The sequence below is a fragment of the Pipistrellus hanaki genome (genome assembly GCF_964339955.1).
Source record: "Pipistrellus hanaki genome assembly, chromosome: 2".
NCBI lineage: Eukaryota > Metazoa > Chordata > Mammalia > Chiroptera > Vespertilionidae > Pipistrellus > Pipistrellus hanaki.
The window spans coordinates 65,063,829-65,082,591 of NC_140504.1; the positions used below are offsets into that span (position 1 = coordinate 65,063,829).

The 18,763-nt window shown below is 39.7% G+C and overlaps 1 protein-coding gene across 1 annotated transcript in view; it reads left to right on the forward strand.

Moving 5' to 3' along the window:
• The window catches only part of MORC1 (MORC family CW-type zinc finger 1), a gene marked incomplete at both ends in the record, with an annotated part of 135,467 nt that overhangs the window by 68,367 nt on the left and 48,337 nt on the right, over positions 1-18,763 (forward strand). Inside the window, 3 exons of the mRNA XM_084870422.1 lie at positions 1,797-1,925; positions 5,146-5,251; positions 10,405-10,543. Of these exons, the coding sequence (XP_084726548.1) occupies positions 1,797-1,925; positions 5,146-5,251; positions 10,405-10,543 (374 nt within the window). The remainder of the gene's footprint in view (positions 1-1,796; positions 1,926-5,145; positions 5,252-10,404; positions 10,544-18,763) is intronic.

Here is an 18,763-nt window from a genome sequence, read left to right on the forward strand (position 1 = left end):
TTGATAAACCTGTTGGGCAGGTTATTGGAAATACTTACTTTATAATTAAGAAATTTTAGTGGCTTTCCATAATTATACCCATAATGTGTGCCAGAGACAGTACTGGAAGCCACCTTACTTTAATCTACAACCCCTCTTACCTTAACTGAGTAGTTCTTGTGGAAATCAGAGGAAAAGTCTTCACAAGCCAGTCCAGCCACCAAAAACTATATCAGGATTTGGTGTGTAGCACAGAAATGGAGCCAGGGCTGGGCCAAGACCAAATGCTGAGGAAAGAAAGAGTGAAAATATGAAAGTCTAAATTGAGAAAAACCCAAGAAGCAGAATCTTAAGGGAGATCTGAGTAGAGAGATGTGCAGAGACAATGGGAACCTGGGAATTTGTAAGGGCAGCTTTCAGCCTGTAAAGTCTCTTTTGAAGGCTATATGGTCTTCCAGGCACAAAACATTCTGAATCTAAATTTTAACAGGATTACTAAGGTGTAAGGATGCTTACTTGTATTTTGCATGAATTATATAGTTATGTGATATATGGCCTTCTATTTCATGCATTTTAATTAAAAGGTTTATATTTTAGAGCCTCATTTTGAGCTTTGAAATTGATGAAGTATTCTATATCTGTCACATGTCAAGTGCTCAGTAGTCACATGTGGTTAGTGGTCAACATATTGGACAGAATGGTACCCAAAAATTATTTTTAAAAAGTGTATTTTTAAAAAATGTATTTATTATAAAGTGTATTTATTAAAAGTGTATTTATTATAAAGTAATAAATGCACATATAAAAGTATTGAGTGTTTATAAAATAAAAAATGGAAAGTAAAAGTATCTTCCCCTGTCTTCCTCTCAATCTCTCTCTCTCTCTCTCCAGTGGTTTTTCTTATTAAAGCATCTTGTTTCCTTTCAGGAAAAGAAATATCCACCAAAGTTTTATATGTATACTAGAGGCCCAGTGCATGAAATTTGTGCATGGGTAGGGTCCCTAGCAGCTCCCGGCTCCTGGCTGGGCCTTCCTTTGTTCCACACCACCCCCTGGAGGTCAGCGCATGTCTGACTCTCGATAGTCCTAACTCCCACCCATGGGGACAATTTGATTAGTAGTCTTTTATTATATAAGATGCTTTTTATAAATTGCAATAATTGACTATACTAGGTAGGCTGTTATACATTTTTTAAATAAAATTAAAACTCTGATGTCTTGATGAAGTAATACTTTAACTCCCTGTTTTAAAAGTTTCCTTGTTTGGAAATGGAATTTACTCATTTTGTATTCTAGTTTTTCATGATGTTCCCCTTTCCCCCTTTTTTTCTGTTCAAATTGTGCTCTAATATGTACATGATCATTGTTGTATATGTTTGTAGGGAAGATTCCTATCTGTGCAATTGCTGAATGGTCCTTCATGACAAGTGCTGTGTCTAAGCAAGGAAGGAGTAGAGAATCTGGCCTGAGGGTAGGGCATAAACAGTAAAGACTGGTAGAAAAGGGAGGCAGAGACAAAATAAAGATAAACTCTAGCTGTGAGACAAGATCATAAATATCTGTATAAACAGTCTTAAGGGTTGCCTTTAAGTTTATTCAGTGCCATCCCTTCTGGAGTACTTAAGAAAAAAAGTTTTAAATGTCAGTGTATTTCATTGTAAATTCTATCTAATAAAAGAGAAGCATGCAAATTGACTATACCTCTGCTATGGCCCACAAGCCATGCCCACCAGCCAATCAGGAGTGAATATGCAAATCAACCCAACCAAGATGGCAGTTAATTTTCTTTTATTACTCTTTTCCTGTTTTGTTTTTAGGTAATAGAAACCTAACATTGTTTTGGAATGAATCTGGATACCAGAATAACAAGGACACAGAGAGGTCTTTAGAGTCTATTCAATATCAAAGAAGACAAGCCATGGCCATCCCATTCATCATTCAGTGTGGTGAGTGTTGAATTCCATCCAAATTAGCAATCATTTAGTGAGTTTTTAAATATGCAAGTCATTGTGCCTTTAATGGTGCGTGAAGGAGACAAAGATGGTGGGTAAAACCTGATTTTTATATACAGTGAGGTTAGAGTCTAGATGAAAGGTTAAGATAAGCATGAAAACAATTATAATAGAGATGAAATTCAGATAAATGATATAAAAGAGGCACAGAGTTCTATGAGGGTTCAAAAAAAGAGGAAGTTGAGGCAAGGCTTCATGACAGAGGTAGCCTTTGCCATGATCTTTAAATAGAATTTTGATAGGCATAGAAGTAGCAGGAGATATGTGTTAATATCAGATATACAGCTAAAAATTTAAGGGTGGAATGATATAAACAGCTATCTTTCTTTTTAAAATTCTTTAATGCTTAAAAGTATTACATATGTCTTCTTTTTTCCCCATTGACCTCTCCCTGGCCATTCCAACCACCACCACCGCCCGCCCCCCAGCACATGCCCTAATCCCCCTACTGTCTATGTCCATGGGTTATGCTTATATGCATGCATACAAGTCCTTTGGTTGATCTATTACCCCCTACCACTCTTCCCTGCCTTACCTTTGAGGTTTGACTGTTTGTTTGATGCTTCTATGTCTCTGGATCTATTTTTGTTCATCAGTTTTTGCTGTTCATTATATTCCACAAATGAGTGAGATCATGTGATATTTATCTTTATCTGATTGGCTTATTTCACTTAGCATAATGCTCTCCATTTCTCTCCATGCTAGTAAGAGTTCTTTCTTTTTTACAGCAGCATAGTATTCCATTGTATAGATGTACCACAGTCTTCTAACCCACTCATCTGCTGATGGGCACTTAGGCTGTTTCCAAATCTAAGCTATTGTAAATTATGTAGCTGTGAACATAGGGGTGCATATATCCTTTCTGATTGGTGTTTCTGTTTTCTTGGGATATATTCCTAGAAGTGGGATTATTGGGTCAAATGGGAGTTCCATTTTTAACTTTTTGAAGAAACTCCATATTGTTCTCCACAGTGGCTGTACCAGTGTGCATTACAACCAGCAGTTGCACAAGGGTTCTTTTTTCTCTGCCTCCTCTCCAGCACTTGTCGTTTGTTGATTTGTTGATGATAGCCATTCTGACAGTTGTGAGATGGTACCTCATTGTTGTTTTGATTTGCATCTCTGGATGATTAGTGACTTTGAGCATGTTTTCATAAGTCTCTTGGCCTGCTATGTGTCACTTTAAAAAATTTCTATTTAGATCTTTTACCCATTTTTTGATTGGATTGTTTATCTTTCTTTTAAAACAGCCATCTTTCTGTTTTTAATACCTAATACTGTGCTAAATATATAGTTGGTACTTAATGATTGACTACTGAATACATGAATGATGACTAAATAATAAAAGACAAAAATGTTGAATTAAATAACATGTTAGAGGGTCTCAAATGCCAAGATAAGGAGTTTTTACTTTGATAAGCAATGGAGAGGCATTGGGCATTATTTGATAGAATAACATCATCGAAGCATTGAACACTTATTGTGTTCCTCTGGTATAACTTCTAGCCACTATTTCTAGAGTTAGAGAATTAAAGACACTCTATTATCTGCAAGGAGTCTACTGTCCAGTGAGGAGCCAAGCAAACAAATAAAGCACATTATAGTCTGTAAGACTTTGTAGTTAGTTACACAGAGCCAAGCGAACACCTCCCTACCTTGAGCCTTGGGTTAAGGACCTGACCGGTCTAATGTGTGCAAAATACTGTCAGAATCCAATCTCTGGTATTACGAAGCTATGAAATGAGGCAAATTCCTTAATTTCTCTAAGCCTCAGTTTCCTTTTTCATAACATGAAGTTAGTATTTATAACTACATCAGACAGTTCTGTGCAAATACAATGTATTAGCATATGTAAAATTTACTAAGTTTATAGGATAGTGTTATAGGGTTCTCCAGAGAAACAGAACCAATAGAATGGCTGGCTGGCTGAAAAAATATATAAGATAGATAGATAGATAGATAGATAGATAGATAGATATTATTGAGAATTGGCTTACATGATTATGATTATGGAGGCTAACAAGTCTAAGATCTTTACTCAGTAAGCTGGATACCCAGGAGAGCCATTAGTTTAATTCTAGTTCAAGTCTGAAAGCCTGAGAACCAAGAGACCCAATGATGTAGTTCCAGTGTAAAACTGACAGGCTCAATACCCAGAAAGAACTGATGTTTTAATTTGAGTCTGAAGGCTGGAAAAAGATAGTGGCCCAGCTCAAGACAATCGGGAAAGAGAAGTTCCTTTTTTACTCTCCAGGGAGTCAGCCATTTTTTGTTTTATTTAGGCCTTCAACTGATTGGATGAGGCCCACCCCACATTAGGGAGGACAATCTGCTTTACTCAGACTTCCAATTCAAATGTTAATCTCATTCAAAACACCCTCACAGACACATTCAGAATTGTTTGACCAAGCACCCCGTGGCCCAGTCAAAGTGACATAAAGTTAGCCAGCACAGATAATGTCTAGCAATGCTGGCTTTTATCATTATTACTTATGTATGTTAACCCTCAGTAACCTTTTAGGTAAGTACCAAATGATGCTGCTGAAACACAAAGACATAATTTGTTCAAGACCATAGAGGTAGTAACTGGTGGAGCTGTTCAGACTCTTAACCACTGTGCAAACTGCCTCCATCTAAGATGAACAGTGAGAAGTGTTTACCGAAGAGTCATTAACAGTGTGTTTGGGAGGAGTTCAAGATTAAAATTAAGAATAGCCTGGAGAGTATGGAGTGTCTTAGTCCCAAAAGCAAGGAGGGACTGCGAGGGAGAAATGGACAAGGAAGGCAAAGAAAATGGGAAAGGGAAGTCACTGGAAGTCTTCATGTGGTTTAAAAAGAGAGAGGGACCAATTACTTAAAATGTTTTGGCTGAAAGCAAAAAACCAGTTGGAAAGAACTTAAGCAATAATAATAATAATAGTCATAGTAATAATAATAATAATAATAATAATAATTTATTAGGAGTGTCCAAGGGTAGCGGATAGAATCATAGACAAGTTGTGCCATCAAGTGTAATGGTATATGACCAAGGATTCACTTGGCTTTGGCTGGAAAAGATACCTCATACTTTTGGTATATGCAACCTGACATCTTACTATGAAGGGATACACTTCTGACTGGTCTTTCTTGTGTGTGACTTTGTTTTGATGATCAGATCTTTGCCTTAAATGGAGAGTCTTGCCTCCCTCTACTGATTATGAGGAAAAAGAACGTTTGGACATCTGGATTTGTGCCAATAACCCTAACCTTTCAGAAAACAGGTAGTGTTTGATGGTTTTCTAAAATTCTTTATCCATTTTTAATTCCTGAAATACATATGTTTGAAACTGGAAAATGTTAGCTATACGTACATTTCAGCTTAGTCGCTGTCATTCCCTGGAACTTTCTCTAGCACCTTGCCAATTGTGGAAAGATAGTTGATTAGTGTGCTTTTCCATCAAGATAAAAGAGGCCTGGCTGTAATGCTTTGTAAACATTGGGGGATGCAGCTCTAGGCTTCCACTGGCGGGAGACTACTACCCCTGTTTAAGATATCTGCCTTTCAGTTCATTTTCACACAACATAGCACCTTATAATACGGGAGTTTTATCCAGATGGTGTTTCCAGGAGCCCTAAACAGCTAGACCATGTGCATTTTCTATTTAAGTTATATATTGATTTCATTGTTTTGTGCTCTTGGAGGAAGAAATTCGGACAAAAGTAGGAAAAAGATCAATTAAATATTGATGAATGCCAATGTTATTACAAGTCCTTTTAAACGTATATTCTTTTCTTGGGGGAGGCATAAGAGTTAGTATATCCCTTTAATAAAGTCACTTCTAAGTCAAGCATTGTTTTTCCATGGAGTTTGCTGTAAGCCATTTGGCCTGGATAAGTAAATCATCAATATTACTAATACAGACATTGGGTAATAGCTCTTGTTGGATTACTTTTATCCAGTCTAGAAAAAAAAAAAATAAAGGACAAATAAAAATTTTTTAAAGAAGAAAACATTCAGAAACTATCACTACAACCCCACTTGGAGTCCCCAGGTTAATCATATTTAGAAACTAATAAAGTAAGTCAGATGACAGACAGGCCTCAGATTTCACATGATCTGAGGTTTTCTAGCTTCCCTTTCTTGGTTTGCAGAAGAACCTGTTTTGTTTTCCCCCCAAGTAAAATTTGCTTCAGATCCTAAATATATGAACTATTGAGATCAATGCAGAACTGCCCCATTTTGAATTGAAGGTTGGGAATCTGGGGGCCAAAGGTACCCATCCACTTCCCACTTCTGTCCCTATTGTCGGCAAAGAGCCTAGAGCTCCAGGGAGTGCACTTAGGAAACACTGATCTAATCTCACATTTTCATTGTAGAAAAGTGAAAAGTGAAGCCCAAAGGGGGCCTCAGAAACCTGTTCATAAAGCCACTAGCCAAGGTCTTGTGATTCCTAACCTGATTTCAGCCCTAACCTGGAGCTTAAATATCTCCCAAATAGGAATAGTGTTGGCTTAGTTTCAGTATTAATAGTCTAGTATATAGTGTTTTCATAGCCAGTGTCATTATTTTTATCAAAGTGTTAATAGAAGTTTGTTGCTGCTGCTGTTTTTTAAATTTCTGTGTGGAAAGACCGGAGCTTGAAAATGTAAATAAAATTGACCTAAGCCCCCAACCCTCAAAACAACAACAAAAGAATAATTAATAACATTGATCACTTATTGTGAACTAAGAACTTTTCATACAGCATAGGATAGTGTTTTAGAGTTCAGACCCTGGAGCAAGACTGCCTGCGTTGTTTGACTCCTACTTCTATTAACTGTGAAAAACCTTGAACAAGTGTCCAATCTCTCTCTCTCTCTCCTCTCTCTCCCTCTCTCTCCCTCCCTCCCTCCCTCCCTCTCTCTCTCTCTCTCTCTCTCTCTCTCTCTCTCTCTCTCTCTCTCTCCCCCTCCCTCCCTCTCTCTCTCATTTTTTTAAAATATGCTTTAATTGATTTTAGAAAGAGAGGAAGAGAGAGGGAGAGAGAGACGAAAACATGGATCAGCTGCCTTCTACACACTCTCTCATGGGGATTGAGTCTGCAACCCAGACATATACCCCGACCAAAATGAAACTGGTGACCTCTTGGCACATGGGACCAAGCTCAGTTCACTGAGTTACTCCAGCTGGGGTCCAATCTCTCTAACTCAGCTTCCCATCACCTAGAGTTGGGTGTAATAATAGTATCTTCTGCATCTTTTCTGGTTCTAGCTGAACCCCTTGTCAAGTCAATCTGCCATGTCCCTGGCGAATTTTGGCTCCTCCTCACAGAACTAACCAAGTACCTTGATTTCTTAGATCAGTCTTAGTCATTGTCAGACCCATAGAACTTGGAGACCTCCCTCTACGGTTTCCTTATTGCCAAATTATCATTACTTACACTCTTACCCTTTTCTCCCTGAAAAGTGGTGATGCCATAGGAGAGCATTGTTTCAAAGCTGCTCTAATTATGTTTCTTTTGCACATCAAAACAGTGCCACCTGTTTTGATGGCAAGATAAATTTAGCCATGTTGACAGAAAACTGAAGGACCAAGCCTAAAATGCAGAAAGTTCTTTTATACTTATAATTTCTTTTTTAAATCTTCGAGTCGTTAAATATATGGAATTGTATATTAAAATTTATCTTTTTTTTTCAAAAGTCTTTGAATATTTTATGAAAGTGATATCCGAATGGATATCACTTTCATAAAATATTCGGGGTTTCTCTTTTTTTGAATAAAAATTTAAGGTTCTTTTTCTCCCATGAAATAGAAACATTACAGATACCACCCCACAGGTGTCTTCATCTTAAAACCATGGATGGCTACATATACAGTAGGTATCTCCTATTGTTTACCCACCGTCTTTCTTTGAAAAGAACAATAACAACAATACCATATGTGGGTGGAATTAAGTGTGTGTGAAGTTTTTTCACAGTAGTACTTGAATTTGTTGTGGTTCTCTTTGGTAGGTATAAGATATATATAAGCTGTAACTCCCCAAAGCAAAGAAGTTGTGGGTTTGATCTGCTTCAGATCAAAAGTGCTTATGCACTGTTTCAGATGAGAGAAGGACTCTCTCTATTCCCAACCTCCTCCTCCTCCACCCTCTCCTAGCCTAACACCCATGTATTTTGTGTTCCTTCCCTCTCCTTTTTCTATTACCTACATAATAAAAAAACTTAATGTAAAGCAGGCTCTAAGAATTGACCTTACCATTTTGACCTTACCTGCTCATCCTCAGCCATGAAACAAAGCCATGCCCAGTGGGAGTTGAACCTCTTATTCTTGCCAAGCCTCAATTCCAAGGTGAACTATTTAATCTCAGTTTTTCAACAGTATGACTAGCTCAGCTCCCAGCACATAGCCACAAAATCAAAAGTAGGCGAAAGGCCTCAAACCTTTCAAATCATATGTCCTAAAAGTCATTAGCACTTTTTGTAGCCATAGCAGGGGAAACCCTCATTTGCAGCCTGTTTATTGTCATTTAGACACAATTCTACCTGATGATATACATGTGTTAACACACTGGTGATTAGAGGTTGGGGAGCAAAGGATCACCAGAAGCAGACACACTGACAGCCGCAGGAGAGAAGGACATTGCAGCAGGGGGTGTTATTGGGGTTTTTTTTGGTGAGGCTGTCAGGGAGCGCATCACATCAAGGTCCTTTCACAGTGATCCTGAATCAACATGCAAAGGCTCCGTGTGTTTCAGAAGCAGAAGTGTTTGGTGTATTATAGACAGACAGATGGATTTCTATCCCTAATGTGTGTTTTTTTTGTTTGTTTGTTTGTTTTTTGGCAGGGGGGTGGGCAAGAAATCCTGTATGATAAAGAGCTAACATGCAAATGGTCATCATGCCCTCACACCATCATGCCATAATGGCTCAGACACTCAACACTGGGGAGAGAGGAATGGGGACCAGCCATACACAAATGAGCTCACAGGAGAGGAATGGGGACCAGCCAGGGTATGGCCCAGGAGAGGGACAATCTGTACACCCCATGGTGCCCACGGCCCTGGGCTCCAGTGGCTGTGTCTGCAGCCCAGGAGAGGGACAACCCACCTGCCCCCCATGGTCCTGAGTGCCAGCACCTGCAGCTGCAGCCCACAAGAGGGACAAGCTGCCCACCCCGCTGTCCAAGCCACCTGTGACTGTGGCCCAGGTGAAGCCGACCCAGGTCCTGGGTGCCTGTGGCTGGCCAAAGGGAGGGAAGCCTGGGTCCCAAGTGCCTGTGACTGGCTGGAGGAGGGAATCCCTGGGTCCTGAGTGTGGGGTGAGGAAGAGGCAGTTAGGGGCGATCAGGCCAGCAGGGGAGCAGTTAGGAGTGATCAGGCCAGTAGGGGAGCAGTTAGGGGCAATCAGGCAGGCAGGCAGACATGATTAGAGACAATCAGGCAGGCAGAGGGTTTAGAGGCAATCAGGCAGGTAGCCAGGCAAGCCATTAGGAGCCAGCAGTCTTAGATTGTGAGATATAGTTGGACATTTCTCGAGGGGGTCCCGGATTGGAGAGGGTGAAGGCCAGGCTGAGGAACCTCCTCCCACAACTATGCACAGATTTTGTGCCTTGGGCCTCTAGTATTTAATAAGAAGAATAAGATTTAATTATCTAAAAATATTTTTGCAAAAGGCCTCATTTCCTGATAATGGGAGATAAATGAAGAATCTGTACTAATAAAAGGGTAATATGCTAATCAGACTAGATGTCTTCTGGATCTCATTTCTGGACAAAACCATGGTAGTGAGGCCGAGGCAGAGGTGGTTAGGGGCAATCAGACCAGCACGGGGGCGCAGTTGGGGGTGAACAGGCCAGCAGGGGAGGGTAGCTGGAGGTGAGCATGGCAGAGGGGATTGCAGTTGGGAGTGAGCATGCCGACAGGGTAGGGGGCAATTGGGGGTAAGCAGGCTGGTATGCAGAGTGGTTAGGGGTGATCAGGCAAGCAGGCAGGTGAATGCTTAGAAGCCAGAGGTGCTGAATTGCAAGAGGGATGTCCTTGTGGGATTGAGCCTAAGCTGGCAGTCAGACATCTCTCAAGGGATCCCAGATTGGAGAGGGTGCAGGCCAGGCAGAGGGACACCAACCCCCTCCCCCTGTGCACAAATTTCATGCACCAGGCCACTAGTTAGTAAATAATAAAGAGCTTTCTCATTCTGGTAAATATATATGACCTTTCACTCTTTCCATTTCACTGTCCTCCCCTCCCCCTCATTAAGTTCTTTTTCATGATTTAAGGTTTTGTATTTCCTAAAGTCATCAATACAATGCTCTTCCCTTATGTTCAAATTTTGGAAATAAGACATAAAGACTTTTATTATGCTTTTGTAGAAGTAAAGAATCCTTTACAGGCAGTAAATAGTTTTACGTTTCCTCCTGATGTTACTATATTATCTCTTGTACTTGTTGATTGTGAAGTTGTCATCAGGCGGAACGCTTACCTTCCATCCCCCTGGGCACCATGAGCACAGTATCACCATCAAAAAATGAGAAAGAGAAGCGACTTCAGGAGTCAGTCCGAAGGTATCAGGATCAACTGGCAGAACAGCAGCTGGAGGTAAGCAGTTAATTCCTTTCAAAATCCACCCTGATGCTTGAGCTGTTGGTTTCATGTGTGCAAATGACTAATAATGTTTACTCAGATAAAACAAGCGGCCTCTTTTTTCCATCCTCTTTTGTCACCTCCTCTCAATTTTGTATCTAAGGACTGTTCTAGAGGTGAGCTCAGCGGCTCCCGGGGGCCAGACAGGGAGGGGAGTTCTTAAAAAATACTGGACGTGTGTTATCTGAGCCCAACTGCACAGCAGTGGTGTGAGGAACGGGGAGCTTATTTCCTTCTAGGATTGCACGCAGAGCCTCATAGTGGTCTCTCAGCATGTCAAAGGGCAAGTGGTTGAGACTGGGACATCAGTCTGTGTGACTCCAAAGGTTAGGCTCTTTTAAATTTATTAAGCTTCTTCCTTAAGGGTGGATTTTTTTAAGTCAAGAGTTGTTCTTTAAAAAAAAATAATAATAATAGCTTGTTAATACAGAAACTCAGAATCATATTTAATTGTTAAGAAAATTCAATGAATAAAACATTACTATCAGTAAATGTAGGTAACCATGACAATTTCAAGTGAAGGAAAATTTGCAGAAATGTTGTTTTAATCTCTGCTCTAATAAAGTCATTAGGTCTCTATTTCCTTTATGGATTTGGCACCTAAATTCAATAGTATAGCATGTCAACTTCTTCAAATAGCACTTGAGAATTTCAGCCGCCTATGTCCAAATGTGTGACTCCTCTCTACATGTCAGGACATAAAATGCTCATTCAAATCGAAAACTCTTTTGCAGAGAGGGCGGTTAGACCCCCTAGATCTAATGCCTTATTATTATGTATATTCCTGGGCTCTTAGAAGATAAGCCTTCTTTTTTACCCCAGTTTCTACTTTCTTCCTCCCCCCCCCCTCCCAACCTCCCACTTTGCTAGGGATCTGCCATGCAAATCAGCTGCCATCTGAAACCTGATTTGCATAACACAGTTAAAGAAATCTGACCCTTCTTTATAGCCCGGAGTCCCAGGGTTTCTTTGGGGAAAAGACTGATAATCACTTTGGGAATACATTCTTCTATGCATTCCCTATCATCCTAAAGCAGCTCAGATTTCTACAAATGTACAGCCTCTAGACTTGGGTTTTATAACAGGTCAGAAGTAAAGAAAGGTATCACCTGAATCGGGGGGGAGGGGGGGAGAAGAGGGGGGAGAGGGGGTGCTCAGGCAGGCAGGCAGATGTGGTTAGGGGTGATCAGATAGGCAAAGGCATCCTGATTCTAAAAAATGGACAGTTGACTAAATCAAATACCATTCTGGATCTTAGATTCTGTGATTCCTGGGCTTTTGTCACTGACAACCAGGAGGGATAGAATAATGGCAAAGTAGCCTTGTGGTACTAGTATGAGACATCTACAGCTTCTTCTCCACCCCTCATATACTCCACTGGTGTGTAGAGTGACAGTCTAACTTCTAAGAGCACTTATTTTCATAAATAATTAGGTGGAGTCATATCTTTTCACTGTGGAATGTCGTAATTTGTTCTGTTTCTTATTTTGTTTACCACTCCTGGTAGCTCTGAGGAGGCATTCAGCAAAACATTAATTGATTTGATCTTTGTTGTTGTGATACCCTCCCCCCATAAAGGCCGAAGCTGGCCCTGGCAAGTACTAGTGTCCATCGTGAAGTCTTAACTACCTCTCTGTTAGTTAGGATTGGATATTTTATTCATTAATGAAGTAGAGGTTTTGTTTGATGGTCACTGGTGAAATAACAGATTTGGGCCATCCATTCTGTTTATTCTTTCTGTCTCCGTAGTTGACTTTTTCATAAAAAGTTGAGTCAGGGTTGCCGATTCAGTCTCTTTCAAATATAAACAAAGATGTTTAGCAGTACTCAAACACAAACCTACTTTCAAAAGTTTAAAGGATATAGACTGCTCGCCATTTTCTTTGCCCCATTTTTGTGAAAATAAACGTAGCATCTCAATATCAGGATATAATTAGAGGCATGCCAGGTAATTATCGTTTGCCCACCTCCTGCTCTCCCATCCTGCTTCTGACTACAAAAATGCCTACTTACCCATTGACCCCACCTGTGAAGCAAGTATAAAAATGACCTAAATTTGCAAACCCCACTTTTTACTCTCTTCTACTTCAACTGTCATGGCAGAAGGGCATCCTGATCTAAAAAATGGACAGTTGACTAAATCAAATACCATTCTGGATCTTAGATTCTGTGGTTTCTGGGCTTTTGTCACTGACAATCAGGAGGGATAAAATAATGGCAAGGTAGCCTTATGGTACTAGTATGAGACATCTACAGCTTCTCCACCCCTCATATACTCCACTGGTGTGTAGAGTGACAGTTTAACTTCTAAGAGCGCCACCCCGGGACTTCGTAGTTAGAGAAGAGCCACAGTGAGTGAGAACCCTATTCTGATAAAAGAGGTATTCCAATGATTGGACATGTTCCTCTGGGAGAAAATGGAGCAGCTATGTCCAGAGCTGTCATTTCAACGCCTGGTGTCTTAGAAAATCCTCACTGCATTCCAGCTAATTACATCAATTATAACAACAGAGGGAAGTAAAGTTCAAAGAAGATAAATAACTTGAATCAAGTCGCACATCTTTAAATAGCGAAGTTGGAATTTGTTTCCTTTTTGCTTCATTCTAGCACTGATCTCATGCTCTCACAGGATAAACACAGACACAAAGGACCCGAGAACATTTACAAAGGCAATAAACATCATATTTGTTAGGGAAATGTGTGCGTTTTTCCTGATAAATTTAATAGGTGGGCACAAATTCAAGATATAATTGATAGACTGTGTCAGCAAGCCAAGACCCTCTTTATTCCTTGTGCTTCTGAAACAGTCCACTCCACTTTCCCCTTGCTGAGTAAATGAAGGAATAATCTGTTCTTAATGGCTTTTCCAGCTCACCCCTTAGTACCTGCTGTTTTCTATAACCTGAGTGACTAGTGCCACCTGCAGGCCAAACTATGAAGCATTTCCATTTTCCCTGTGTCTCTTGAATCACTCAGCTACTAACTAGTTGTCCTGTTATCTGCACAATTTTTATTCTGTTTTTCATTAAACCAAGACAACAATTTAAAACTACAAAGTAGAGTAACATTCCCCCCTTTCTTTGTTTTAACTTACAATTTAGATTCTCTTCTACTTTCAATTGTATAGCAAGGATGAATGTGTCTTGATTGTGCCCAAGAAATACATTTTGGGATACATTTTATTCAGGTTTTTTTTTTGTTTTGTTTTTTGTTTCTGTTTTTGTTTTTGTTTATCACTTTAAATCCACTTGATGCTCTCAGTCATTAGAAGACAGATGATAACTAAATTCCCTGAATGAAGCCTACTCACATTTACCCATTTATACATAAATAATGCTAATGGGTAGTATCTATCTATCTATCTACATATATATCTATATATCTATATATCTATATATCTGTATATCTATATATCTATATATCTATATATATGTATATGTATGTATGTATGTGTATATATATATATATATACACACACACATATATAGCTTTATATATATAGCTAAGTGACAATTTGACTGTCTGACTGGTAGCTGTGATGTGCACTGACCACCAGGAAGCAGGCAGTCAGTGCAGGAGCTGCCAATCTGTGGTGACTTGGCAGCTGCGGTTCTTGGGTGACACACCCAGAACCAGAGAGGAGGAAGCCGGATTCCAGGGTGCCTCACCTGAGAACCACCCTCTCGCAATCCGGGACCCCTCGGGGGATGTCGGAGAGCCAGTTCCAGCCTGATCCCTGCAGGCCAGGCCGAAGGACCTCACCTGCCAGAGTGACCCTGCTCATTCCACAGATGACCTTCGAGCCACGGCGCCGCCCCAGGTGAGGCTGGCCAGGGAGGGACTGAGGAAGGTTTGCTCCAGGGCATGTCCGACCCATCTCACCCAGTCCAGCCCTGCCGGCCACCTGATTAATTTCCTTTCAATGTGCACGAATCTGCGCACCGGGGCACTAGTGTTTATATAATCAATATGTTTGTGCAAATGGGCTGTATTGCTTAGGTGCCCTCTAGGTCTTTCTGGGTTAAATTTTCTAATCAATATTTATTTCTTATCCTACAGTGTCTCCAGGCTTTCTTATCAGAGACCAGTTACTTTTCTTGAATTAGTTTATTCCCTCCTATAGGATCTCCTACTGAGCTGCTCCATGCTCCTTATGCATATTCTCCACTTCCATGCTGCTCGAGTGCTCTTCTTCCTGCTGTTTTGTCATTTTGCCATCTTCCTCTCCCTTCATTCTTCAAGATCTGAAACTAATGTCATTCCTATATGAAGTCTTCTCTCATTTCCCTTTCTCCTTGATGGGTATCTTTCTTTCAAGCAAATTTTGCTTTCTCTCTGGCATTATAATTACTTGTGTATATAATGTCTCCTCTATTAAACTATAAGCTTTTCGAAAGGAGGGACCATTTTAATTTATCTTTGCATTCCCAACAACACGTAGGCCTGGATCTTTTAGGTGTTTGCCAAACAAGAACGAAGGATCAAGGGAATTTGATTTATGCAGAATTATTGACAAATAGGTACAAAAAGAAATATTTCTTATTTGAGTGGATTGGTTGACTCTACATAGGTTGCACTTAAAACCTTTTGCATATGCTATTGGAAACCAAAATGTCCTTACACTTGCTCAAAATAAAGTGTTGCATTTGGATGGGAGTGCAAAGACTGTATTTGGATTTTATTATTGTGTTCACAGTCTTTGCACCAATGAGAGGCCTTTGTAAAACCCCACGCCTGTTGAAAAAGAACTCCAGCAATAGCACCCTTTTCTTTTGTAGTGCTCACATGGACACAAACAATGCGGTATGTAGTTTAAGCTGACAAGTCCCACATTAGTTGTTTTAGCACTAAACGTGGAGAGAGAAGGCATGCTTACCGTTAGCTATGTTTTCCAGTTGAAATGGCATATCTATCAATAAGTACAACTTTGTAATGAAGAATGTGAACACTTTTCCCCATTTACATTTTCATCTTTTTAATGTGTCATCATTGTGTAGGATGCTGAGATTTCAAATCTGTATAACTATGCAGACAGATATCTTAGTAAACATATTTATTCATCAAGAGTATTTTTCAGCCTGCTTACATAAACTGCCATAATCTAAAATTTATGACACCTAACGTCCTTTGTCTAACAAGAGGCTATTATATAGCTGAAATATTTTACTTTATTACTCTCCCTACAAAGGTCTCATTTCTCCATGGTGATGCATTGCTTTTCCAAAAAGGATGATGCATAACATATTCACCCTTGTGGGCCCTGTGTTCACAGCATAGACATTAAACGAATTGCTTATGATGAACTACAATAGTTGAGCAGTTTCTTGAAAGCAAGCATTTTGTGTACCTCCCACCATCACCCCTGGCTCACTGTTAGGAACAAAAGGTGTTCAACTTCTTAACTTGAATTGCTTGTGCAGATTATTCTTTTATTTTTTCTTGAGGAATTGATGTCACACTATCGGACAGAACAACGTTCTTAGTTTACAAAACAAACAGGACAGCACCAGCAGTCAGAGGGACATCAGTACAATCTGGATTGAGAGCACTGATCTGTGATGAGACCAGGATAGTCCCTGCTCCCGGATTCATAGGTCAGCCTGTTCTTCCCTGGAGATTGGGACCAAGGAATACCATCCATCGCCATTTGCTCCGGAGTTTCACAGAAGTGACTAAATGTTGTCACAGAGGCACATAGCAGTATGAGTCCAGAGGGCACTCATCCCTACTCCAAGAGGGAAGAAGTAGCTTTGACAATAGCCACATGTCAGTCATTTTTATTCCATCCACAGAGATTCAAGTAGAGGTTCAGGTGTGTTGCCTTAAATGATTTTTAATGGAGGGAATACTAATTTGGGTTTCACTACAAATACGCCTATTTTATCTCTGCCCTACAAAAATTCCTTAAGCACCTGAACTGTATGTTCATCCATTTCTCAATTAGCGTGCATGCTAATCAGGGACAGCCAGAGGCTGCCTGGTATCCTGGGTGCACCGCAGGTCCTAAGTCTGCTCAGAGTAGGGTATAGCTGTTTGACTTCCTTCCAAGGCAGGCTACTCACTTGACCTAATCTCCATTTTACTCAGGAACCAACTTTACATTTTGAATTCAGTTTAAGAACTGTACTTCACGATTGCTCTGATTTTGAACAAGGTGGGGGGAGGGTTTCTGACACATTTGGAGGTTCTAAATCAGTCCCAGAGAACTAACTGATGTCTGTCTATGACCTTTGCTTCACAATGGTTTAGAATCATCCTTCCCCTGTTCAGAGAAATCTCAATTATGTGCTCACCATCAGAAGCCTAGTTTCTTTTTGTCACCTAGTATTTGACCCCTTTTACTCTCTTGGTTTATCCCCCTTCTCTTTTGGTCACCATCATTCTATTGTCTGTATTTATAAGTTTGGTTCTTTTTGTTTGTTTGATGCCACATATGAGTGAAACCATATAGTTCTTGTCCTTTTTGTCTGACTTATTTCACATAATACTCTCAAGATCCATCCATGTTGTAGCAAATGGCAGTATTTCATCTTTATTTCTATGGCTGAATATTATTTTATTATATATATGTACTACATCTTATTTTCCAATTATCCACTGAAGGATAGATGGGTTTCTATATAATAAAAGCCCAGTGACTGAATGGCAGAACGACCAGTTGACCAGTTGCTATAATGTGCAATGACCACCAAGGGGCAGATGCTCAACACAGGAATTGCCCCCTGGTAGTCACTGTGGGAGCACTGTTCAGCTGACTAGGATGAGCAGCTGCTTCCGCTGCAGGAGCAACTGCTCAGATCGTAGGTCCACAGCCACTTGGCTGATTGGGATGAGTGATCCCTGCAGGCCACACCCCCCACCGGTGCATGAATTCTGTGCACTGGGACTCTAGTTGTGAATAATAAGGTTACATATATATTTTGGCCTATTTTTAATTGATTGCGTGTGTGTGTGTGTGTGTGTGTGTGTGTGTGTGTGTGTTGAGTTTAAAGAATTCTTTGTACATTTTTGGATAACACTTTGTTTTTTTAACAGATGTTTCTTTTGCAAACATTTTCTTCCTGTCTGTGGTTTGTCTTTCTCATTGTCCTGATCCATTGGTTTTTATAACTTAAAGTAATTCTTCACATAAGTTAGGTAAGTTTCAGAGAATAAGCCAGGTTGATTGAGGAGTCAATGAAAAGTAAAGAAATGGGAGTTATAAGTAATAAGCTACTTTAGAAAACTTTTCTGAAGGAGAAGAAGAGATGGAGGGAAGGTAGGAGGGCAGTTAAGTTTGGGGGAAATTTGTGGTTGGGAGAGATTTGGCAATGTTTCTGGACTAAGCAAAAGGAAGCAGTACAATTGGAGAAAGTTCACAGAAGAGAGGAGGCCTGACTGATGTAGAAAAATTCCAGCAAAAACAGGAAAGAAGGATTAATAGAACTTAGGTAGAAAGTTTAATTTAGGGTAAAAGGATGGACATTTTTTCCCCTCCAAGATTGTGGGAGAGAAGTTAATAAAAGAAATAATAAAAGAAGAGTCAATATTTGCATAATTGGGAGTACCCAAAGAAAAAGTATAGGCAGAACACATTTTTAAAGGTATAACTCAGAAAAAGTTTTCAAGAAAAAAATAGAATATCAAGCTATGTATTTGAAACGTGGTAGAGAAAACTATTCCGGAATAGTCAACAATAAAGCATATTCTAGTCGAGTTACTCAACTGTAAAGAAAAGTAATTCTTTGGTGAATAAGCATAAAGACCAAATCACTTATAGGGAGAAAAAACGGATTGGCTTTAAATTCTCTACAAAAGTCTCAGCTCTAGATGGTAGTGAAGTAAACTATAAGATCCTTAAGGAGAAAGGAGTTGTAAACCAAGAATTTTATATTCACCGTACCATTCTCAAATAAAAAACCTACAAATGGATTTTGATAATAGAAAAAAAAAATACACTTTAGGCAATATTGTTCTCATGATTCCTTTTGAGGAAACAACTAGAGGTCAAATTTGAACCAGTCAAGAAATATCATAAAATTCTATAGCAAAGAACTGGAAATAAGTATTGACTGCATTTAACTCTAGAAATAAGACAAAAACTCATGTAACAGGTACCAAAACTGAGTGTAAATATCCTGGAAATGTAGTAATAATCCAGCTAACAAAAATAGGAATCAAGAATGAAAGGTGAAA